Here is a 27,169-nt window from a genome sequence, read left to right on the forward strand (position 1 = left end):
ATGTATTGTGAGACACTATAAGAAAATTAATGTGAAAAATGTAGAAAAATGTGCAAGCACATGCGCTGAAATTTGATTGGCTAATACTCATATGGCTATATCGGAGTAGTTTTCGAATGAAAGGAATGGGGCATCATAAGGGATTGGGAAGCCGTTTGGGGAACATCTGTAACGGTTCCCGTTACAATTAGCACTACTTGTGTTTTTTATCGTTCTAACTTTTCTCGTGCAATATGGCGACAGTGACCACAGATGTGAAAAAAAGTTTACTTACAGGTCGCCAGTCTAGGAAAAACTATGCATGAAATAAACGTAAAAATGTGAAATGTTTTGTTATAACAAGCTGTACATATCCGCCGTATAAATAGTCATCTACGTGGCCATGTCTATATTTAGAGATAACTCTTCATGCTCGTGGGTATTTAAGAAGGCTCTAAATACTGCTCACTGAAGAGTTCTAAATCTATGGTAGTGTTTTATGTAGTTAGAGTGATCTGCTCTTTGATGAGCAAAGCAATACGTGGAAATCTTCAGTAAATGACACGAGGTAGATTATTGTATTCTTAACATTATATTAGACCAAGATAAAGTAATTAGAAACATTATTTGCATGTATTTTCCCAGTGTAAGTAGACAACAGTAATTTCTGTTCATTTGTCATTTATTGTCTTTGAACATTTTTTCTGGAGAAATATGACAGGTACCCTATGTTGAAAATAAACTAGATAAACTCAGTATATAAATCTTTATATAAATAATATTTCTCAAAGTCAAAAAAAACTTTTTCTTTTGTGTTTAGAGCTTCCTTAAATGTCTTTCTCGATTTAGGGAATAATCACGAGTTTCTGCAACACCCTCTTTCATTAAAATTCTCCAAGTCATCTGTGAGAATATTCTCTACTCCTTGGTATTTATAATACAAACTAAGTGCATAGTTATGATAAGCAAGGGTACCTCTTCCAAAATTGTTAAATATATGGCCTCTGGATCACAGTTTCCGGTATTAAGGTTTGCGCTCTTTTGATTATTTGGTGGCTCTGTTGATTATTTAGTGGCTCTATTGATTATACATGTATAGTGAACCTATAGTAAATTTCTTTCTCTGCTCCTGTTCATCTAGGGTCAAACAAAGTGCAAAGTTGTATTGAGTAACGGTGTTTTGTGAAGATTTGTGAAATTCTTGGCCACTGGGTCAAGCGTTATATAGTGCTAGACAGGGCTGTGACGGTCAGGGACGTAGCATCGTTTTTAAAAGTGTGTGTGGGGGGGGGGGGGGAAGCCAAAGAAAAAAATTCAACCAACATGAAAAAGCTTGACAAAAAAAAGGGAAATTCACAAAACTCGAAAATCCTATTGCGGAGGGGGGAGGGGTAAGGTTCTTTCAGTACCAAATTTTATTCATACACTACTACATTACTCTTAATTGACTTTACTACAACAAAAAGTGGGGGGGGGGGAGGCACCGGCCTTTATATGAACATTTCAATAGTAAAACGTTATGCTCGGAAAAAAGTGGGGGCAAGGCCCCCTCTGCCCCTTCCTGTTGCTACGTGCCTAGTGACGTCACAATGTCATATTGTCATTCTGTACATAATGTCGTCGGTGACAACATGTACCTACCCTCACTGGACATATTGTCGACAATCGGTACACACTGAGGCGACAATATGTACCGAGCCTTTTTTTCATCCTGCATAATAGACGACAAAATGTACAGTCGCGCATCGGCACATATTGTCGTCGGCGACAATATGTACTAGCTGTGTTCATTTGCACATTTTGTGGCCGATATATTGTGTTGAAGAATATTTACTAAGGTTTTGAAGAGAGAGAGAGTGTGAGAGAGAGAGAGATAGATAAACACACACAAACACACACAGACATACAGACAGAAGGACAGACAAAGTGTACGCCAGTTAAATAAGTAAACAATTTTCATAACTTGCAATACAGCAGGGAGAAAATGTTTTGTTCAGAAAAAATTAGGTCCAGGATTGGTGTACACTATGTACATCACTATGATATGTCAAGATACTGTAATTCTTGAGATATTTGATATCTGATAAACCAGCCTATTCTTTTTTTTCTTGTAATATATACTTGGAAATTGAAATAAAGTTTTTGTTCAATAGTAATGTTTATCCGGAAATTATTTTTTGCTTTATTCTTATACATATACTGAAGTTATTGATGTTTGGGGTCGACAATTTTTATTTATCAGTGAGACGAAAGTGATGAAAGTTCTTTTTTGACAGAAAGCGGGTATTGGATTGAAGTTTCAGAGAGAGAGAGAGAGAGAGAGAGAGAGAGAGAGAGAGAGAGATTCCTGCATGGTCTTTTTTGATGAGTTTTTATAATATCATGTTATTTGCACTCGTCACATTAGTACAAGTAGTTTGTGTCGCCGGCGACAATATGAACAGGACGACAATATGTACCCTGACAATCGCGCTGCATAAAATAGGATTTGACAGATATGCTTGTGTGATTTACACGACAACTACAAAAACATTAAGCAACCCTAGCTGTGACGCGACAACATGTACGAGAAGGGAAAGCTCATTATGTCTTCAAAAAATACATATATATAATATACATATATATATATATATACATGTATCATTTTTTCAGCCGACAACAATATCTGTCGATTGACGACACTATGTGCAATGAGGATACGTGCATATTGTCACTGACGATATGTACAAAACGACCATATGAACTTTACAACCATGACATTTAATTTTTCATGTATTGTAGCAAGACTAAGGCTCATTATTTGTTTTATGTATGTGTAATTGTTTGCATAATATATAACTTGAGAAAAGAGATGAAGCTATTAATCAAAAGCAGAAAGTTTCAAAATCTTTTACCTGTTCGAGGTAGTAGTTTAATAATCTTATACCTAATAAAGATACGTTATTTTTAATGTGTTTGTTTTGTTGTTTAACGTCCCTTTCGAGAATTTGTACCTCATATGGAGACGCCACCACCTTCCGGTGGAGAGCTACAAGTTTTGACCTATTCTCGGCACTCAGGGCCATTGAGCAGTGAGGGATCTCTTTCTTTCGTGCCAGCACCTACTGCGACAGGGGACCTCGGTTTATATGGTATCATGATCTGAAGAACCGGTCTCTACGTCCCACAGTGGGATTCGAACCCGCGACGTAAGGGTCAACTCCTTACTCCGCGACTCTAGGGCAGACGCTCTTACCACTGCGCCACGCAGGCGACTATTTATAATTAAAAACACGGTACCTAATTCAGGTTGGATAGCTTCAAAATCTGAAACTTGCTAGAGGTTGGCACCTTCACAATCTGATATATGTTACAGGAAGGTGGATTCATCATCTGGTACTCCTTACAGGTAGGTAGATTTATAATCTGGTACCTGTTAGAGGTAGGTAACTTCATAATCCGGTACCTCTAACAGGTAGGTAGCTTCATAATTTAGTGCCTGTTACAGGTAGGTACATGTAGCTTCATAATATGGTGCCTGTCAGAAGTAAGTTACTTCATATTTTGGAACTTCTGACAGGTAGGTAGCTTCATAATCTGGTACATCATGCAGATAGGAAATTTTATAATACTGTTCCCCTTACAGTAAGTAAGGAAGTTTCATATTTTGGTACCTGTAAGAGGTAGGCAGTTTCTGAATGTGGTATTTGCTAGAAGTATTTAGATTCGTAATCTGGTACCTCTTACAGGTAGGAAACTTCATAATCTGGTACGTCATGCTGATAGGTAGTTTTATAACCCGTTGCCTGTTAGAGGTGAGTAGCTTTATAATGTGGTACCTCTTAGTATTTACTTAGTGAAGTAAAAAGCTTGGTAATCTGATGTTAGAGGTAGGTAGATTCATTATCTGGTGCATAATAAAGATTAGTAGCCGTAGTAATAGAACAAGATAGTTTTGCAATCTGGTACCTGTTAGAGGTAGGTTGTCCTGTAATCTGGTACCTGTTAAAGGTAGGAAGCTTTGAAATCTGGTACCTGTTAGAGGTAGATAGCTTTGAAATCTCGTACCTATTAGAGGTAGGTAGCTTTGAAATCTAGTACCTGTTAGAGGTAGGTAGCTTAGAAATCTGGTACCTGTTAGAGGTAGGTGGTCCTGTAATCTGGTACCTGTTAGAGGTAGGTAGCTTTGAAATCTGGTACCTGTTAGAGGTAGGTAACTTTGAAATCTGGTACCTGTTAGAGGTAGGTAGCTTTAAAATCTGGTACTTTTTGGAGGTTGGTGGTCCTGTAATCTGGTACCTGTTAGAGGTAGGAAGCTTTAAAATCTGGTACCTGTTGGAGGTAGGTAGCTTTAAAATCTGGTACCTGTTAGAGGTAGGTGGTCCTGTAATCTGGTACCTGTTAGAGGTAGGTAGCTTTGAAATCTGGTACCTGTTAGAGGTAGGTATCTTTGAAATCTGGTACCTGTTAGAGGTAGGTAGCTTAGAAATCTGGTAACTGTTAGAGGTAGGTGGTCCTGTAATCTGGTACCTGTTAGAGGTAGGTTGCTTTGAAATCTGTTACTTGTTATAGGTAGGTAACTTTGAAATCTGGTACCTGTTAGAGGTAGGTAGCTTTAAAATCTGGTACCTGTTAGAGGTAGGTGGTCCTGTAATCTGGTACCTGTTAGAGGTAGGTAGCTTTGAAATCTGGTACCTGTTAGAGGTAGGTAGCTTAGAAATCTGGTAACTGTTAGAGGTAGGTGGTCCTGTAATCTGGTACCTGTTAGAGGTAGGTTGCTTTGAAATCTGGTACTTGTTAGAGGTAGGTAACTTTGAAATCTGGTACCTGTTAGAGGTAGGTAGCTTTAAAATCTGGTGTTCAACAACACTAAGAAAAACGAATTAAAACATTGTAAAAGAAATGATTACATTGGAGAGAGGTTTGTTTCTGCTGTCAAATACCTACACAACATTATTACAGTAATAGATTTTTCAAAGCATAACTTTGCTCAAAGAGACCATGCATTCTTACGTAGATTACGACACCAAGAGTATCTCTGACTTACCCTGCTTCGATGCATTATTTACAATTTTCAATTAGGAGAAACTTTGAAGATATACAAACCCCTTATAAATATGACATAATAGCGAGCGCAGCGAGCGGCGCGCAGGAGCTCTTAAAGCAACGCCTGGGCGAAGAGAAAATTCGGACTTTGCACATTTTTTTCCGCAGTTACCTGTGGTCCCATAATGCTTAGCGAATTGCATCTCGTCGCAAACTACGTTCTCGCGGTAGCAATAAAATTCAACAAAATATATAATCACTTTGACTTAATGGATATATAGCAGACAAATAGTAGAAGAAACGTTCTTGATTTAAATAATAAGCACTGTTCACACTTCGTTTTGGTAGGCTAATGCAACATACGACGTCATATGACGTCAGAGTCTAGACGTAGCAAAGTAGCAAATGCCACGTGCGGTTTGACGATCCCGATCTAAGTAATGAAAACTGAAAGGTATCTGCGCTCGCCCTAACGGTCGCACCGTCAATATATCAGGTCAGATATATATATATATATATATATATATATATATATATATATATATATATATATATATATATATATATATATATATATATATATATTATATATATATATACTGTGCAGAAAATTCTCCAGCTAGTACTTTCAGTTAAAAGAAACTATTTCATCATACTGAGGCAATTTTTAATCAATTCAATAATCAGCTAAGTTATACTATATTCATCACGTCATTTTTCCTCCGATTTTCTCACCATAGATTTAGCCAGAAGATGATAGTGATCAGGTTTCAAAGTCATACACAATAAGTTGTCCCCAAAAATTGAAGTACAAGTGTGTTTGCTTTTGTAGTCCGCTGTATTTGAGACTGAATGTTCCAGCCGCGGATGTACATTTAACGGATGTGAATCGAGCAAAAGTAACTCGTGCGATGGGCAAATGCTTTCGACATTGCGTCAAATTCATAGCAGCGTCAAAATACTGACGGAAGAACATAGGAACAAAGGTAACTATTATTGTTCACTTTTTTCTAATGGGAAAAACATTCAGTCCAGACTTTTTAACGTACAATTTTAGTCAATATGAAAAAAAATAAACGTAGCCTTTTCAGTTTACATGTACAAAAATAATATCAATTTACTTTATCTTCAATCATTGTTGCATTTAACTGAAACATAAAGAATCTGTAGACAGGTAATCAGCCATATGTATATAATTAATATATTGCACTCTGAATATGCACTTTACCACAGTATTTAAAGACATTAAGCGAACGAACTAATTGTCAGGAAAATGTCCGAATGGGTGGAGGCGATTTAGAGAGCATTGTTACAAAGAGTTCGCTCAGAAACTGGACTGGTTTGGTGCACAGGTAAGAATTATTTAACTTTTATCCCTATACTTTGGGTCAAATTAATTGAAAGTGTGTTATGATTAATAATCTGATGAACATTTGGATTTCTAAGATGTTTTGCAGATTACAGAAGGCTAACCTAGCAGGAATAGAGAGAAAAGAAGAAAATGAGTGGTTAAAAAAACGTTCTCAAAAGGTTTATTTTTTTAATCACTTATTTTGACTTAAAATATGGCAGAAATATTTTCTTTATAAGTCAGGTATTAATGTTTTTAAAAAGAAAATACGGAGGTTCGAGTATTACAGACAAGACTATAAATCTATTTATACATACACTTCAACTGTTTTATTCATAAAATAGCCAGGACGAAAATAAGCATGGAATATAAATAAACAAAATTAAAGGTATCCGAGTTCTTTGTATAGCTTTAGAGCAACATATTTGTAGCTTAAGTAGATTCTTGTCTGTAGATTTTTCTGTAACATCCCATGAAACTCTTAGTCAAGATATTAATTGTAACTACATTATCATTCATCTACATTTTTCCCCAGAAAAATTATGGTTAGATTTAAATGACCTATCTGTCGAAGGGAACTGGAGGTGGTTTTCAACAGGAAAATCCGTTTCCTACACAAACTGGATACCAGGACAACCAGATTATGCTAGTGAGGATTGTGGACAGATGAACTATCCTAGTCACAAAAAAGGACAATGGAATAATCTAAGTTGTGATGCTAAGATTGGGTTTATTTGTGAATTGTCTGGTATGGTGATTCATTTGACATAAAAATCTTTGATCTTTTGTGATTTGAAAATTAATTGTTTTGCATTTTATGTATTTCGAGATAATAATCATTACTTAACTGAACAATAATGTATTTTTTTTTACAGGTAATCTTTGCTAGATCTTTGGTATGGCAGGAAAAGGGAGAAGAAGCTGTTATATAATTATATCATTAAAAAATCTTAAGTGGTTTTTGCTTGTGTGAAAGCTATCAATTACTTGAACACGTAAATAAAACCTTAAAATAACTAGATATAGAGGCAATGCGATACATCTATAATTTTACTGAAATGTCTTTTAGAAACATTTTCAGTGTCACTACAGTATTAACTTTTACTATGTATTCTTACTAGAAATGCACAACTTTGAGTAGGCAGTATTCACTCAAAACACTTTTTAGAGTATTCCTTTTCAGGCAGTGTAAAGCAATTCTATATATATATATATATATATATATATATATATATATATATATATATATATATATATATATATATATATATATATATATATATATATATATATTAGTACCAAAAAACTAGCCATCCAGCAAGCAGGCGAGTTTATTTTGAATTGGTTGAAGTCGAGCAGGTGCTTAAAAATCAAAAAAATGGCCTATAATTTCCCTTAAATACTGCATACAAAAAAAATTATCATGCACAAATTTAATGAATCTGAAATAAAATCAAAAAGTTTGCACATAATTTTTCATGCCATAAAGAAAAACAGTCTTAAACTAGTGCAGAAGTGCCCAAATTGGCAGGGGAGATTTAGGAATTATTCTTACTTTGGCCATGTTTTGAAACGAACGCGAAATAATATACTGTTATGTATGGAACGCCGCAACTGCCTTATGTGGAGAATTTTCATTATATGCTGATATTTCCACATTATATGCTGATACTTTGTCATTATATGCTGATACTTCAACATTATATGCTGATACTTTGTCATTATATGCTGATACTTCAACATTATATGCTGATACTTTGTCATTATATGCTGATACTTCAACATTATATGCTGTTACTTCAATATTATATGCTGATATTTCAACATTATATGCTGATACCTTGTCATTATATGCTGATACTTCAACATTATATGCTGTTACTTCAACATTATATGCTGATATTTCAACATTATATGCTGATACTTTGTCATTATATGCTGATACTTTGTCATTATATGCTGATACTTTAACATTATATGCTGTTACTTCAACATTATATGATGATACTTTAACATTATATGATGATACTTCACTATATGGTGCTTTAAAATAGGTCAAACATCGGGATCGTGATACCGTTAATTATTTAACAGTTCAAGGAATAAAAATGGCGCAAAATTGTGAAAACGCATGTAAAAGGATCACATTGAAAAGCATCCTCGAGGAACTAAAGATCGGCCCACAGGTGATCGATAGATTTGTAGAAGAGAGAATAGATGTTGATAATATTTTAAGCTTGAGCGATGAACAATTGAACAGTTTTGGAATTACAACTATTGGCGATCGAATTCGTCTCCGAGAAATGGTCAAATGCAAAACCGAGAGATGTTCAGTAACTCTGCTTAATTCAGGGGCAAGTTCTGTAGCATCTATGTTAAATCACCAGAGAAACTTACTTTTTACGACTAAAAGGTCAAAAAGACGGATCAATGAACCAGCCAAACCAGGTACGTAAATTAGCAATGTTTTATAGTAATAAACACATGAACATGTCCAGTCCAAAGCACAGGTGCTTGAGGACAGGACCCCCCCTCCCCCGCCCCCGATATAGACCCCCGGGCCTTTACGACTTTTTTTCTCAAAATTATCTTTAAATGACATATTTGTGATATAATCTATACCAACAATTCGAAAAATTACCTAAAACAAATATTTTATAAAATCTACCCCACTCTCTCTATATATAAATCGATTTATATATGTACATATATATATATATATATATATATATATATATATATATATATATATATATATATATATAGGGTAGGGTAGTAACTTTTATAAAATGTTTGTTTAAGTCAATTTTCCGAATTGATGATACAGAGATTTTATCACATATGGGTCATCAATATATAATTTATAAGAAAAAAGTCGAACAGGCCCGGGGGTCTATATCGGGGGGGGGGGTCCTGTCTTCAACTTGACAAGCACCTGTGGTCCAAAGACTATTTCTAACTACATAGCTGTTAATAGATACCCAGGTATTTAAACCTACCCAAAGTAGCTATTTTTACCTACTTTTTGCATTACTTGCATTTTGTGGCCAAATGGCTGAACGGCGCAACATGGTGAGTACAAAATTTCTTGATACAGTCACACTGATGATGAATACAATAAAATTTTGCCCAAAAAATGATTACTTCGTAAATTAACAATTTTGTATTCATTACTATGCAAAATTTCACCAGAAAACTATTTTGAACTTTTGAGCATTCCTTAGGAATTATCTTTTCTTGTACCACAATGAACAGAACAGAACATTTATTTTCTAATTTAGAGCCCATAACAGACAAGTATGAAATTATTACAATAATAAAGAAAAGATATGCCAATGGGTAGTATAACAATTTGTAAATGACATTGCTCATTTCAACCATAATATTGTACTATTTCAGTTAAAGGGAATACTATATATAAAAGTGTATGGCTACTACATGTTATCATTTGAATTTAATGTAATTTAGGGGAACAATTATTCTTCGCAAAGTAGGACTTACAGAAGTAGAATTTAATGAAACCATACTATATTTTATGTTTTCCCAAATTTCATAGGAAATGTAACCTAATTTCCTCTTGTATAATTTTGAAGCAATCTATATGTACAAACCTCCCATATTTTTTACATTGTGACGTCACACGTGTATACTGAAACAGCCTGAACTGCCACAAGGATGACAAAACAGAAGAATAACGATCCACAGAATTTATGGACTATTTTATTAATCACAAAAAACAATTGTTTAATTTACTTAGTTACTAAATCTTAAGTCAGAAAAAGCCTTAGAGACAACGTATAAACTAATTACATCTTGTATAAAATACCGTTGTTAAGCAGATCCGCATATGTACAAAACAGTCCGCATTTTATTTTGTTTATAGCAACGCCATCGGCATTTTTTACTTCAATAGATAAATCTACATGCTTGATTGTTCTGATGATGACCGTCTCTGGTCAAAACTGGTGAACAAAATAAATTCACTTCTGCATTCTCACGAAGTGTTGGTGATCTGTTTTATATCTTCCAGTTTACAACTTTAGGTACAGACCCTATTGAATACCTTTCGGTATCCACACGTGAGAATCTTCCACAATTTTAATCTCAAGGTGTTGGTCTCCTGTTTTTCTTTGTTTTGTACTATGCAAAATTGTTAATTTAGGAAGTAATCTGCTTATCATCTTTTGGCCAAAATTTTGTTGTATTCATCATCAGTGTGACTGTATCAAGAAATTTGGGACTCACTATGTATAGAGGGGTTTGAGAGATCGAAAGGAGAAAGAAATCCATTATTTTCACGTCTGATCATTATGGTTCTATTCAGAAATATTCATGCTGAAAACTCATTCATATTTTACGGGTTATTCATTCGATTTCAAACAACAAAGTACCTTGATTAAGTGAAAAAAAAACTTTCAGTTTTAATATTTTTAGTTCACCTGAGCTGAAAGCTCAAGTGACCTTTTCTGATCACCCGTTGTCTGTCGCACGTCCATCTGTAAACTTTTCACATTTTCAACTTCTTCTCAAGAACCACTGGGCCATTTTAACCAAATTGGTACAACCTTGGGTGAAGGAGAGTTAAAATTTTTAAAATGAAGGGCCTAGCCCCCTTACAAGGGGAGAAATCAAAAAAGACAAAAATAGGGTGGGGTCATTAAAATTAAAAAAATCTTTTCAAGACCAGAAAAGCTGAAACTTAAATGGAAGCATTCTGGGGGTAGTGTAGATTCTAAATTGTTGAAATAATGACCCCCAGGGTAGGGTGGGGCCATATTAGGGAATTCAAGATTTAGATTGAAATATACAGGAAAAATCTTTAAAAATCTTCTGAAGAATCACTGGGCCAGAAAAGCTGCAACTGGAAGCTTTTTGAGGTAGTGTAGATTCTAAATTGTTCAAATCATGATCCCCGGGGTCAGGTCAGGGACCACAAAAGGTATTACAAGGGTTAAAATCTGGTGAAGAACAGCAGGGCCAAAGTTAACCAGATGAGCATTGTGGCCCATGGGCCTCTTGTTTATGTTGGAAGTTATAGGGGAAAATGTTAAAAATATTTTCTCAAGAAGTACAAAGCTCTGATTAGTCATATTAAATTGGAAGCATCCTCTAGCAGTGTAGATTAAATTTTGTTAAAAATCATAGATCCTAGGTAGGAACAGGCCACAAAAGGCAATCAAAATTTTAGATAGGAATACATGTAATGATTGTTATTTCTGTGCCAATGGGCCTCTTATTTTCTAGAAATGGGCCAATTTCAATTAAATTTAGCAGAACATCCTGGATAAAGGACTTAGGTTGTTCAAATTATTCAGCATATAAGTGTTCTTCTTGATAAGCACCAAGCTAGAAAAATTAACTTATGTGAAAGTTTTCTGCCATAGTCTTGATTTTTAAATTCTTCAAATTGTGGTCCCTAGGAAGAGGATAACACTTCACAATAATGGGAATAAATAATCTTTTTAAACAGTAGGGGCCATGATTAGTCATGTTATGTTAACTTCCATAAGCAATGCAGATTCAAGTCTGTTCAATCACTTGAAACATTTGTCAGCTTTCCAATTATATATTTTACTTTGTGGAAGTTGCTTACATCATTTATTCATGATCACTTTTCAGATCTGCATAATCATGGTTTCACAAAGCACCAAAAAGTTGCAAGAACTTGGACAGTAACTGTGGTTTGTTTAGCTGATAAGGAAGCGTTAAAGGTTCCATCATCCTCAGAGAAAGACATTCTATTTAAAGCGGGCCTGGGTACTCGCAAGATACAATTTTTATCATCTGACAAAGAGGCTGACGTACTACAAAGAATAACATCTGACAAATTGACTGAAGATGGTCAAACTTTTGGATTTCCACAGCTCAATAAGTGTGGTGGGTTTGAATTGCTTAAATGTAAACAGAATTGCAGAGAACTTTCTCTTATTGATTGCGAATGGTCAGTATCTCAACTGAAGGCATATCTTGGAAGTCAGACAAAATTATACATACGTCCAGTGCAAACAAACTTAAGTACAGAATCTATTGATAAAAATGTCAGAATTCAAAGTGAAGAAATTTGTCGGTTTTGCAAAAACAGTTACGCTATCCGTGATCTTCGACAACATGTTAAGACATGCAAAGACAAGTCAAAACTAAAAGAAGTTTGGAAGAATGAGAGTGACAGTGACAGTTTACCAGATCCTCTGACTGATGGAATTTCTGATACAGATGTAGCATGCAAAAGACAAGGGGATGATAACAAGAATGTCCCTGCATCATTTTCAAATTTGCATGATTCTATGCATTTCTCTCCTAGTTTCCCTTTTGATATAGCATGTGAAACGCAAGGGGATGATAACAAGAATGATTCTATGCATTTCTCTCCTAGTTTCCCTTCTTTTGCTGCAACTTCATTTAATCATCAGAAGGAAGACTATGGAGAAACTACAGATAAATTGGTTTATGTACATGAAGGTGAATTAGAAATTGTACCAAGCTGTGCCACCAGTAGTTCTGAAGCTGCAGATTTCACACAGAATGAAACTTTTTCTGTGACTCCTATCATGTATAATAAAGAAAATAAAGAAACTGTAAGTGAGTTGAACATTGTTATATCAAGTGCTATTGATCATTGCTTAACAGAAAAAATAGTTGATCCTGTGGAAATACTGAGGTATATGCAAAGTGTTATTGTGACTGGACGAAAATTAGAACTAGAAGATTTAGCAACCCTTGATGAAGGAGATACCACTTTCATTCTAGTTGATCGTGCCAATGTTTTAGAAACAGCACTTGATGAAATTAATGCCATAAAAGATGAGGACTTGAGAAAAACACTGGAAGTGAATTTCTATAATGAGGTACATGTATATTTCTAGTAATTCCGATTTAATCTTTATGAATTTAAGTTCTCTTTGGGACTAATTAAATATGTATTTTTTAGAACTTAAGAATCGATCAAAATAATAAATTTGTAATCAAAATGTCATGCATAATGTGATTTGTTATCATTCTAATGTGAGTCTTAAGAGGCAATTTGTTTAATTTCTTCTTAATTCATAGTGTGCTTCAGATCAGGGAGGACCAAGAAAAGAATTTTTCCGTCTGGTCCTGAGTGCTATCAAAGAAAAATATTTTGATAAAGGTTTAAGAGAACACTTGGCCAAGGATTACATTACAGTTGGAAAAATTATGGGTAAGTTTACACACTATTTTGAAAATTAAGATTGATTATCTTTAATACACAATGATTTTATGGTGTAAAAAAAAATGTGATGCATAATGCATGTAGGTCACTTGATTAACTTCAGGAACATTTTGTGAATTCTCAAAAGCTATTAATTTAAAACCATACATGTATGTGCCCAGTAGCTATATATATATATAAAAGCACGTAAGCATAAATTTGGCTGTTGAATTTTCATGGACTCTGGCTCCTTAAAGTCTTGAAATGGAAAGTCAATAATTATAAAAGATAACATATATAGTTTCCTTTTTGTTCCCAAGCATCCTTGATATACTACATGTGATGATATACCATTTGTCCAAGAACTACTAAATTTTTGTATTATGGAATAAGAATTGGATTTTGTGAGCTTTTATAGTAATGCCTTCAAGACATTTTCATTTAGATCAACAATAAAAAATTATATGTTTGATGTAGTCCGTTCAATCCATCAAAATTGCCCCTACATGATCAATTTTTTCAGTACATGTACTAACTTTATTTTTTTTTCTTGGAAAATACATATTGTCTGACATGCTCTTAAACTTTAGGTTCCAATTTCTTTTTTGTTTAAATTTGCTGCATTTTACATACATCTAAACTATATCAATGAATTTCAAGTGCAGGTAAGAATCTTGGAAAAATAAATATGTAAATCTGTGATTTTCATAACATTTATCATTCCAAAAATAAAATAAAAACCTACCTACCTACCTACCCACATTGAAACTAATGGGTCAGAGTACATCAAACCAAAAAAGAATATTGTTATCATGAAAATAGGTGTTAAAAAACTATATAATTTTTGCCAATTTTCAGCTCTAAGTATGCTGCAGAATGGACCAATGCCAACATTTTTAAGTGAGGATATTTTGAATGACCTTTTTTCAAGTAAAGATCCAAACTCACTGTGTTTAAAAAATTTAAGGACTGGATTGGATTCTCTAGGACTAATCAAGGTAATGATTACCGGGGGGGGGGGGGGGGGGGGGGGTATATTGATATGGCTAAAGTGTATCGTGGTATATATTGATACACTGAGCTGAATCCTGGAATATATTGCAGTGTTTTATTCTTCATAATTTTTGATTTGTGTGTTTCTGTGTTGATATGAGAAATTCTCCAGTAAAATATGAAAGGATAAAAGTTGAAGATGATTTCTTTAGTTCACAAAAAATTATGTACTGTTTAATAGTCTCTGAACACAAAAAAACATAAGTATATTAAGAAATCACTTTGATTACATAAAAGTTAAAAAAAAAAAAGTATAAATTGCAATGTTATCTATCATGATATACAGGTAAACAGTTTTTGTACCACAATACTGTACTATATTTTTGTGCATGGGGTTACATACCAGTATATCATTACATTACATCCCTAATGATCACAAGAGGGGAAGGATACCTTCTAAAGAAAACTTGCAGGGATTTATTAGTACCTTCTTGGTTCAAAATTCAGCCCCACTCCCAATGAAAAATAGGCCCAATTTTTTCCCAATTTGTTGGGAAAAATTTCCAAAATAAAATGATGAACATATTTATAACTTAAAATATTTTTTTTTAAATTCAATAAATCATGGACTCCAAGGATGACCTAGTTTGTGTTTGAGGATTAATTGTTGGATTCTTATGAGATTCAGAGTCATTTTGACAGCATAAACTATGGCAGAAATATTCTTATGTATAGACAATGTGAACCGACATTTTAGGTTGAAATAAATACTTTTTTTACCCAGAAAGAACAGCAGGATACAATGCAAACAAATTGGAGTGACATACCTTTCTCTCTTATAATGTAAAGTAGGTATTTTGTATTTTTTTGTATGGAACAATTATTTTGCATTTTTTCAAGATTTTTCCTATGGTATACATGATAAATAAGTGTAATAAATAGAATTTGAGAAATGTCCAACAAGCCCCGAGGTTGAATACTGGGGGGGGGGGGGGGGGGGGGGTTCCTGTCCACATGTACTTTGCTCTTTACAGTAAAATTGGGCAGATATATATACATGCATAAAAAAAAAAAAAGATTAATTATGCTTTCATGCTAATGCTGGTTCTACTTGAGATAACTATAATTACTGCTTTGCTTCTTAAGAGAGTTGAAATAAGTTGCTCCTAATTTGCATGACTGCCCCTGTCTCCCCCTTGGCTTAAACTACACTGCTACTTCAAGTTCACATCTGGCAATATGATGTACATTGAATATTTATAGGTACATTGCATGTATGCAGTCAAAACGTAAACAACAGTTTTAACTTTAACAATTACAGACATTCATATTATCTCTTTGCATGTATATTCACAGACTGAGGAGCTATATATATATAATTTAGATGGAACAATTACTGGAAGCACTCTGTGATGTTTACAAAAACCATGTTAGAATACCGTTAGTCTATATTATTTTTCCTTTGTAATTTTTTCTTAGCCTTATCTAAACTCTCTTCATTTTATTTCATATAGGTTGGAAGCATTTTAACTATGTTCGTACACCTCCTAAGACCAAGCAAAACTTGTCTTACATTGAAAGCTGTTACACAGCTACTAAAACCACAGTTTTCTGAAGATGGTTCAAATGACAGAAAGTATGAAAATTATGTGTATGCAGCATTTCTGAGATACTTGCGAGCAGCAGCTAGTAAGTTAATTTACTCAGTTCTTGTACTCTGTTAGATGTTTCCAAAATTTTGTATCACTATTTTATAAAGCCATATATTACTAGACAGTTGTAAGGAAAGGATATTTCAAGATCTAGTCCCAGCAAGTATCATTTGGTAGAGTTTCTTAACGTTCAATGGTAGGGGATATTGAGTTCAATATAGATCAAAATTTAATAAAAAGAGTAATAAATATCAGGCAAACCTCTTGTTTTCTTACATCTACTACTCTTGACTCATTATTTAAAAAAAAAAAAATTCACAGACAACTTTAAATGTCACATTAGAATTCATTGTTTACCAACCTGCATGTATGATTATTAATTATATCAGTCATCTGGGTTTATACTACATTTTATGGGTCAGCCAGTAAAGGGAGACAACACAGTTGTCACACTCAAGTAAGGGAGACATCACAAATTATCTCCATGCACGGACATGCTTTAGACAAATTAGGTTGACTGTATTATTCTGATAATACTAATAATGTAGTATTGGATTACAAAAATAAAGGATGTTAAAGGAAGCTGAACACAGAATGATTAGCAGTTTCAATTTCAATTTCTTAGCTTACAGTTAATGATAGTTGATATTATGCATGTATATTAATTTTCTTTTCTACCTTGTCTAGTACATAGTATTTTTTCAGATTAAAGATGGGCTTTATTATGCAAATGTATAATAAATCTTGACATTTATAGGTGGAAGAAGGGGAGATGTGTCACTGCAGCATGTACTTCAGTTCGTTACAGGAGCATCAGAAGAACCCATCCTCGGATTTTGCCACCCACCCTCAATAGAGTTTGTGAAAATGCGTGAGGATCACAGCTTCATTCCAACTGCAAACACTTGCATCAATAGTTTAAAGTTGCCAAGAGGCAGTTTAGAAATTAATTTGCCAAAAGATGAGGAACTTTTTCCTCTCTTTGATTATGCCTTTTTAAACACATTCTATGGTCTTGTTTAATTAACTGTTCTATTCACCAAAAGTTTGGCAGACATTGTTGAGAAATTGTTTTTTTTAATGCCTGCCATGAATGTGGCCATAGCATATAGTGTTTGTTGTAACCATCTTATTTTTTATGTAAGCTTAATTTGGTGAGAATTTGTCAACTGTGTCCAATTTTTTTTTAACTTGATCTTCCCAATAACCTTTGACGCTTATGCACTGTTACATTTTTTGGGGAGAATTTATCAACTGTGTTCATTTTTTTTTTTACCTTGACCTTCCCAACAACCTTTGACTTTACTATTTATTGTGTATTAAACTCAGTTTTAAGAAATTATACAAGGTATTATCATCAAAATACATACACTAATACAAATTTTCATGGTGCATTGCGAATGAGCCCTGGATGAGGCATTCATGTCCTATGAGATATTTCTAGTTTCTGCAATTCATTTTATAGATCTCTTTGTTACACATATACTTTAGAATTTGATGCATATATATAATTTGTAATACATGTACATGGGCCATTCAAAAATTATGCAGACTCGTTGCACAGAAAAAATATTGACAATTTAATCAAGCAAACAATCATACAAAATCTATAAGAATCTTTACTAATATAGTCATCAAAATTTCATAAAATGTTGTAAATTTATATCAATTTGGGTTATTTAAAAGGACATACAATGAAGTCAGAGCCAGTAAAATCTTTGATGTCAAAGGTATTTCATGTCTAGCTTAAAAATTATAAAACTGGTACAGCATTAGGGATGCGCGATTTTATCGGTAAACCGGTATATTGCGATTTTTTATTGCGTGATACGTATCGTGATACAGAGACTAAAATACCGGTATTTGGTACATAACTATAAATTCCGGAAATTATTCATTTATTTCTTCAAACTATTGAATAACAATTCCAGGAAGTGTAAAAAATGTTGAAAACAGTTAAACAATGGCATCAAAATATGCTTTATATTATATAAATGAAAATTTAAAAAGTAAAGTTATGTTTTTATATAGCATATTTTAAGAACTATTATGGAAATTCATTTGAAATTGTAGTAAAAATTGCATGTAAAAATATCACGATTTATCGTGATATTTTGGGGGGAAAATCGTGATATATCACGATACAAAATCTTTGCCGATACCGATCCCTATACAGCATGTTTTATTTTTTTTAAACCAAAACTGCTGATATTACTGAAATATTATGTTACATAGGTCACTCTCAATTATATCTTTTACAGTCCAGATCAAGTTTTCGTCAATGATCTTTCTCCGTCCCCTTCCGAATTGCCTTTTACTAAGGTTTAAATGTCTAAAATTCATAGCCAGAAAAACTTGTGATACTCTGGTGACCGTTAAGGCCCATAGGTTTTTAGCTCTTCTGAGCTCAAAGCTCAAAGAGCTAATGCTATGGCCATTTGTGCTGTGTGCGTAAACTTTTTAGAATATGGGCCTTAACTCAAGGACCCCTTGGCCAATTATTGTCAAATTTGTCACAAGGTATCCTTGGCCCAAGGGCCCCCATTCATACTAAAACTAGGGTTGTGACCCTTAAACAAGGGGATATAATTAGGAAAATGAAATAAAAGTACTGGTTGCTAAAAAATCTTCTTCTCAAGAACCACTGGGCAGATTATCACCAAACTTACACAAAAGGATGAGGATATGTTGTAGATTAAAATTTGCATGGGGATTTACCCTGGGCAAAGGGCTGGGTCTCAAGGTCACTTCAAATTTGACCAAAAATTACATTTTATTAAAATGTTGATATTTTGCTTACTATAAGGATTAGGATCATCAAATCTTGTCAGTTGATGCATCTAAGGACGTCATATCATGTTGACTCAAAAGTAGGTCACGGTGACCTACTTTTTAAATTTTGCAGCCATTTTTTTTCAAAATGATTTAGAGGCATATTTTGAACAATTTAAGGCTTATGGTCATCAAAGTTTGTCAGTTGATGTATCTTGGGTCCTCGGAGTAGGTCGACTGAAAAGTAGGTCACCATGACCTACATGTACTTTTCAATTTATATGACTATAATTAAATATTTCGGGTATTAATTGGCTTAGAATCATCAAACTTTGTCAGTTGATGCATCTTGGGTCCTCAAAGTATGTCATCTGAAAAGAAGGTCACTGTGACCTACTTTTGAAATTTTATGGTTATAATTTTAAAAATATTTCAGGTAATAATTGGCTTAGAATCATCAAACTTAGTTGATGCATCTTGGGTCCTCAGAGAATGACAAGTGAAAAGTAGGTCACCATGACCAACTCTCAGGAACTAATTGGCTTAGAATCATCTTGGGTTCTTAGAAAGTTTCATCTAAAGTGTAGGTCATGATGACCTACCTTTGGAATTTCAAGGGTTTATCTAAATATACAGGATACTTAGAGGCTTCAAAAAGAAGTGATAGGTTGTACAGTTTATCAGAAGAGTGATTCAAGGCCCTTGGGCCTCTTGTTTGTTTTTATTATTTATTTCAGGTAAGACATGCCTTGTTTTTTAAATGCTTTAGCCCACTACATAATGCTCTTTTATTTGTTGTTCAGTTACAAGATCCAGTAAAACTCAGTTATAGTGAACATGCTTTTAATGAATTCATTCTTATCATTTCCTAAATTTTATGGCTCAAGAGCCAATAGCTCAAGTAAGCTTTTCTGATAAAAGGATGTCTGGTGTCTGCCTGTTGTCTGTAAACCTCACATTTTTGACTTTTTTTCTAAAGAACCACTGGGCCATTTTCAGTCAAACTTAGGTAGCTATTAAATTTATTCCTTATAATTTGATTTTCTATAATTAAGTATAAAAATAAGAGAATTTTTACTTCAGAAATGCCTTTAGGTTGTACATATTTTAAATGTAACATCAATCAGAACGATACATTTTTAGGTCACCTCGTCTTGATGATCTTATGCTATACCCCCAGTGTTAGCGTCTGTGTCCCGGATTAAGTTTTAGGAGCAGGTCCATTCCCAAGTAATTATAAGCCCTACCTGGACCAAACTTGCATGGATGATACATCAAGGGATGGACACTACCACACTTACTTTAGATGCTGGATCTGACCTAGATTTTCTAGATGAGTGACCAGTTTTTAGAGCAGGTCCATTCCTAAGTAACTAAACTCTACCTGGACCAAACTTGCATGGATGATGCATCTAGTAAAGTACACCAACCTGCTTTGGATGATGGATCTGACCTAGATTTTCCACACGAGTGAAAAGCATTAAAGCATTAAAATAAATTCAAATTAGCTTCACTGAAGATAATATGAAGCAATTTGATGCTCAGTAAATTAAGTTGAATTAAACCAATTCGCATTAAATTCTCTGAGAATGTTAGAGATTCAGAAAGTTATATTTGTAAAAAACGTATAGCTGTTCTTTATTCCAAAATAGGGTTTAGCAAATTTAAAGAATATCAATTCAACCGACACCATCTAAAATAAACTGTGAATGTGTGTTATTTTTTAAAAGTCATCTTTAGATTACCTGTAACACCTCTTTGTTTTTCTCTGCAGATTAAAACTGAAATTGTTTGAATCACTACAAAATTTTTTTTTGAAAGCTGCACAAACCATTAATACTTGTATTCATTTTTGTCTGTTAAGCACACAGTTTAGAAATGAAAAGTTCGATAAAAAAGAATAAATTTCATTCCCTTCATAGTAAATTAGCAATTGCAATAATCACTTTGTTGTTTTGAGATATTAAATTTGTTAACGGAATATTTATATGTAGTTTTACTTTTTGTAGCACTTTCGAGCTGAAGGAACAAGTGAGCTTATTTTGATCAAAATTGTTGATTTTGTTGTTGTCGTACCCTTTTTAGCTCACCTGAGATGAAGGCTCAAGCGAGTTTTTCTGAATGAAAGAATGGAGGCGTGCTGTGCGAGGACAATCCCCCACTCTGAAAAAAGACATTTCTCAATTCTTAAGGTTCATGAAGAGTTACATTTTTCAAAAATTGTATTGTCAATATAATCTTTTACACATTTGCTTCCTTTATTTTATTGAATAGCTTATTGATAAAATATTTATATTTTACATTATGTTTTTAAGGTATGATTAAAAAAAAACCCTCTCACAGGATTGAACTCTCTCCAAAGCTCACGGATAGGCGTAAGACTGAACGTGCTAACCACTATGCCACAAAGTCTTGTTCTCAACAATGTATGTCAGTGTGATTTAAATCAACAAGTTTGTTGAAGTGTAAATTTTTTTTCGATTTTCAAATAGAATGGGTTCAGATTCCATTTTTTTTAAAACAGAAAATATATTTTACATTTACTTTTCCGTCATTTAAACATTAATATAGAATGAAGACTTGACCCATTCATATTCAAAAATCATTTTTTATGGCTGAAATAACCCCATTTTCCACTAAATATGCATAACTGGCAACTTTAAAAACAAATTTTCAACCAAATAAGTTATTCAATAAAGTAAATGAATTAAATGTGTTGATCAGAAGATGCCAGTACTGAAAACATAATTTTAGAAAAATATAACTTTTTCATGAACTTTGAAAACTAAGAAAAATATTATCTCAGAGTGGGGGATTGTGCGTGCCATGTACGCCCTCTTTCTTTGTCTGTTGTCTGTCAGAGTTGTCATCATAAACTTTTTGACTTCTCCAGAACCTCTGGGCCAGTTTCAACCAAACTTGGCACAAAGCATTCTTGATTGAGGGGGATTCAAATTTGTTCAAATAAGGGCCACACCCTCTTGCTAGGGGAGATAATGAAGAATTGGTCAAAATTTGGTGGTAGCTTATACAGATTTTCTTCTTTAGAACCACTGGGCCAGAAAAGTTGAAACAGTAGTGAAACCCTTATAACATAGTACAGATTCATTTTTCCCAAATCATGATAGGGTGGGGCCACATTGAGGGTTCAGTTTTACATAGGAGTTTATTGGAAAAAATCTTTAGTTCACATTTTCTCAAGAACAACAATGCCATAATTAGTCATATTTATTTGGAAGTGTAGATTCAAATTTGTTCAAGTCATGATCCCCTGGAGCAGTGTGGGGCCACAGTATATGGTATCAAAGTTTAACATGGGAATATGTAGGAAAAAAATCTTTTAAAATTTCTTGTCATAAACAGCTAATCCATGAGTAGTCATATTGACAGGAAAGCATAATTAAGGTAGTGTAGATTCAAGTTTGTTCAACTTCCCCCGGGGATGGAGTGGGGCCACAATGGTGGATCAAAGTTTTTTTTCATATGAATATGTAGTTCAAAATCTTGCTCACAAGAATAGCAAAACCATGATTAGTCATATTGATATGAAAGCATCCTCAGGTAGTTTAGATTTAAGGTTGTTCAAATCATGACCCCTGGGGGAAGGGTGAGGCCACAATGGATAATCAAAGTTTGACATAAAGAATACATTTATAAAAAACGTCTGTTGATGAATAAAGAATATATAAAAGAACTCTGTTGGTGAAAAGGACCATTTTGACTTAGAGTGCTGTGGCCCATTGGGATCGTGTAAATTTTTCATATACTCCAGAACCAATTTCAATTAAATGTGGCATAAAGTATCTTTTAGTGAAGAATGTTCAAGTTTGTACAAGTAAAAAGCCACGCCTTCTTCCAAGGGGAGAGAAGATCAAGAAAAAACGAATTATAGAGTGGGGTCATATAAAAATCTCAATAATCACAAGGCCAGAGAAGATTATATTTGCATGAAAGCCCTCACAAAGTGTGGATACAACTTTGTTCAATCCATGGCCCACAGATTTAGAGTGGGGTCACAATTGGGGATCAGTTTTACATAAGAATATTATTAAGAAACGTCCCTTAAAACTTCATCTATCAACAACAGAACCATGATTACATTAGTTTGTCAACATCCTCAGGAAGTACAGATTCAGGTTGATCAAACTGGTAGGCTAGGACCACAATAGAGGGCCAAAGCTTTATGCGGGACCAAAGAAGAAACATTTAAAATGTGAGAGGTGTGGGATGGATAGGGACAAAAATGTCCCTAGGATTAAGATTGACCATATAAAAAGATTAAAAAGTATTTTGGAATACATAGAGGAAAACTTACGACATATTCATACTTCTCCAAATCAAACCCTTGGGCTAGAAAGGAGCTGGAAATTTTATAGAGGTTAAAAACACTTCGAGAGTAGCAGGGTGATACTTGGTCATATCCTATTGATACGCAAATATTCAATACTAAGATCAAATTCTGGAAAGTAAAGTTAGGTGAATATTGTGGATCGAAATTATTATAATTAATGAAGGTATTTACGTGTAAGGGGAAATATTTAAAAATGGTTAATAAATGTTCAGACATAAGTTAAAAAACCTTTTTCTCCAGAACTGCAAGAAAATGCATATGTATAATTAGAAGAATCTGAATGTATTGTGAATTCATGTTTTTAAAGCCTTGACCCACTGAGGCTAGAATCGGGGTTTCAAATTTTTTCGTTGTATTAGAAAAAAAATCTGAAAAAATTCAAAAAAAAAAAAAAACAAAACAAAACAAAACAAAAAAAAAACAAAAAAACAGCGGAGCTAAGATGACTCAGGTGAGCATTGTGGCCCATGGGCCTCTTGACTGAGGAGCTTGAGCTTGTATTTTTACTTTGGTCATCTGCTATTATTGTTGACATTGAAGCATGAATCTGCACTTGAATATAATTATGTATACTATATGTATGCTTTACAATTAAAGTTACTGGATTAATCGTGTTTAGAGAGATCACATGCAACACAGATTAATTTCAATAACAATCTACATGTAGGTATAAATTCATTTACTTTTTTTTCAGTATTCCACACTGTATTGACCAGAAAGGTTTTTTTTTCTAAACTTTATAAATAAAAGAATACCTAGAATCTATTTATAATTTCTAAACATTTTTCATAGTCTTCAATTCCAAAATTTCTGTTATTTCTATGTAATTCATCATTTAAGGCAATTCTACATTGTTCACTTAGAAACCGTGAAACGGGTTCAAATACTGGTCTGTCGCCGTATTCAACATCGTTGTGATCAATGTAACCCTCCACACCATAATCTTGTAAATCGGTCCTGCTTAGGGGGATGCCTACAGGATTTTGAATTTGTCCACTTATCCATAACTGAAGCGGAGAAGCTAGAACTGTACGAATTCTATGAGTTGACCAGGCTCTTGTCCAGAACTGAAGCCTTCTATTTATTTCATCTGTGTAAATGTAGTGCAATGCAGCTAAATGATTCATATTTAAGGCGTCTAAAGTACCGTTTTCTTCCATGAAATAAAATAAATTGTAAAAGAAACATAAAACGCCTTCAAAAACGTCCCTCCAAAGTCTCTCGATTCTTTGATTGTGAGTACTCTTCCCAGTGATCATGCTACCTTCACCTCGTTTTAAAATCATGTAGTCTGCAACTGACACGTTTTCGAGTCCTTTGTCTGACCTTACTCTCATAGGTATTCCATAGGTTTCGACACCAGACAAGAAACAGTCTAACACCGTTCTAGATGAGTTGTTGTCAGTACATCTAAGATATGTCACAAGCCTACTAAACCCATCAATGCCACCGATTACTATAAATCTCCAACGAACTAGCTTGTGGTTAGTATCTATATGCCAGAGGTGGTTTGGCCCTTTTACGTTATATACGCGCCTATGGAGTCGACCTGTTCTTCTCGACTGAACACCTGTTTGATCAATTCGGTGAATACAGTCTCTGAGTCTCCATCGCTGAATTCGGATACCTTTGGCAAGCAGCATTTGTCTCAACATATTTTCGCCACACAGAGGAAAATCCTTTATCAAATTTCCGATCTCTCTTTCAAGGTCGTCTTCATTTATTTCCGAAAAATGCATTTTACTCAATCCAGATATTGTCATTCGACGATAAACAGTTCTTTCTGACACCCTTAAAAGTTTTGCAATGTCAGCTATCTTAAAATCATTTTCAATTAAATTCTCTAAAGTTGATTTTGGAATATCATACATGGGAGGCCCTACCTTACTCTGAATTTGGTTCGGTCTAGATCCACCATACTTCACACACTCAATTCTAAGATTCATCATCTCAGCCCTATCTGAAATTCCCAAGGCTTCAAAATCTTGCATTGATAGCTGACACACAATATCTGGTGTTATTTTTTCCCGCTCGAACTGTTCATTTACATTCCGCAAACCCAGTTTTTCCAATAAATGCAACATTTTGTACACGTACTTGTTGAATTTAAGAACACCTGCCTTGCTTACCGGAAGTTCCGGTGTCACAAACGATCATCACATTTAAAGTATCAGCATATAATGTCAAAGAATCAGCATATAATGTCAAAGTATCAGCATATAATGTCAAAGTATCAGCATATAATGTTGAAGTAACAGCATATAATGTTGAAGTATCAGCATATAATGTCAAAGTATCAGCATATAATGACAAATTATCAGCATATTATGTTGAAATATCAGCAGATAATGTTGAAGTATCAGCATATAATGACAAAGTATCAGCATATAATGTGGAAATATCAGCATATAATGTCAAAGTATCAGCATATAATGACAAAGTATCAGCATATTATGTTGAAATATCAGCAGATAATGTTGAAGTATCAGCATATAATGACAAAGTATCAGGATATAATGTTGAAATATCAGCATATAATGTTGAAATATCAGCATATAATGTTGAAGTATCAGCATATAATGACAAAGTATCAGCATATAATGTCAAAGTATCAGCATATAATGACAAAGTATCAGCATATAATGTTGAAGTATCAGCATATAATGACAAAGTATCAGCATATAATGTGGAAATATCAGCATATAATGAAAATTCTCCACATAAGGCAGTTGCGGCGTTCCATAGTTATGACACTTATAAATGCTTGTACTTTTTGGTTTTAAGGTTATTACGAGGGTAGTTCAATAAATAATGCAAAAAGTCATCAAATGATAAGAAAAGCACAAAAAGCAGTTCCTTTATAGATCTAATCCTTCGAAGTATTCCGTTAACCTTTACACACGTCTCAAGTCTCTTTACATGTACCTATAACCAGAACAACTCAGCATTCTCTTTTTTGGGAAAACCAAAGAGACACTGATGGATAGCATTCCCTACGACAGATCTAATATAGTAGCGTCTTATTTTGGTGGTTTTCTTAAGTCATATTCATATAAATTCTAAGTGCAAATCTTAGCTAAGTTTAATTCCGAAGCTGGAGTAGTTAAGGTTTAGAATCTATTTAGATATGCATACCACACATTTAAGTGAATTAAAATTTTTCTGACAAATGTTTCTCGTATAGGGGTAAACCCGGTTCCCTCTCCTCTGAGCAGGAATTTTTTTTTTAATGGGCACCGTTTTTGGAGGTTTTTGATTCATTCTGAAGTCATTCTTTCAAATATCAATTGAACAAATTCTAAAGCATTACTTTCAACATATTACTGAATTTATTTTGTTTAAAAATGATATTTTCAATCTTTTTGTTTTTTTTAAAGAGGGGTGCGATCGCACCTTAAGCACTCCCGTTCTAATTTGCTTTTTATTTATCAAAACTAAATTTTATAAACAGGAATAGATGCAACTTGTGCAATTTATGCATAATTAACAGATTAAGTTCAACACGTAATATACGTGCTCTACCCGTCAATCAAATTCCGGATGTCGACGCAGAAAAAATATTTTCTTCGAAATTATTTATGGGCTAGGGGTGAATGATTAAAATTATGTTAAGCTTTGACCAATGCCTAGGGACGGTTTCGAAACGAAAATATTCTATAAATTATTTTGGGGGACGTTTTGCCCAAAATTAGGGGTCGCTTTGATCAATATTATGGGACAGTTTTAAACTACATTTTTCTGTAAAATTTTATATAAGGGGGCTCATTGACCAAATCTATGGCGCGCTTTGACCGGGACGGTTTTGTTAGGGGGCGCATTGACTTGTATTCCAAAGAACGATAACTCTAAATCAGGGGATGTTTTGATTTTATTTG

The 27,169-nt window shown here is 33.8% G+C and overlaps 2 protein-coding genes across 2 annotated transcripts; both read left to right on the forward strand.

Annotated features, from left to right (window-relative positions):
* The first annotated feature begins 6,285 nt into the window (after window positions 1-6,285).
* On the forward strand, window positions 6,286-7,287 carry LOC133181280 (perlucin-like protein). Its single transcript, XM_061315808.1, has 4 exons — window positions 6,286-6,356; window positions 6,462-6,523; window positions 6,891-7,108; window positions 7,231-7,287. The coding sequence occupies exons 1-4, from the start codon at window positions 6,286-6,288 to the stop codon at window positions 7,285-7,287; spliced, it is 408 nt and encodes a 135-aa protein (XP_061171792.1).
* Window positions 7,288-8,441: 1,154 nt separating this feature from the next.
* Window positions 8,442-17,510, forward strand: LOC133181380 (uncharacterized). The gene is made up of 6 exons (XM_061315895.1): window positions 8,442-8,803; window positions 11,975-13,200; window positions 13,403-13,535; window positions 14,385-14,524; window positions 16,034-16,208; window positions 16,929-17,510. The coding sequence occupies exons 1-6, from the start codon at window positions 8,464-8,466 to the stop codon at window positions 17,192-17,194; spliced, it is 2,280 nt and encodes a 759-aa protein (XP_061171879.1). The 5' UTR covers window positions 8,442-8,463; the 3' UTR covers window positions 17,195-17,510.
* Window positions 17,511-27,169: the final 9,659 nt, after the last annotated feature.

The sequence above is a fragment of the Saccostrea echinata genome, unplaced genomic scaffold (genome assembly GCF_033153115.1).
Source record: "Saccostrea echinata isolate AGI-Se365-2 ecotype Australia unplaced genomic scaffold, CSIRO_AGI_Sech_v1 ptg000008l, whole genome shotgun sequence".
In the NCBI taxonomy this organism is placed as follows: Eukaryota; Metazoa; Mollusca; class Bivalvia; order Ostreida; family Ostreidae; genus Saccostrea; species Saccostrea echinata.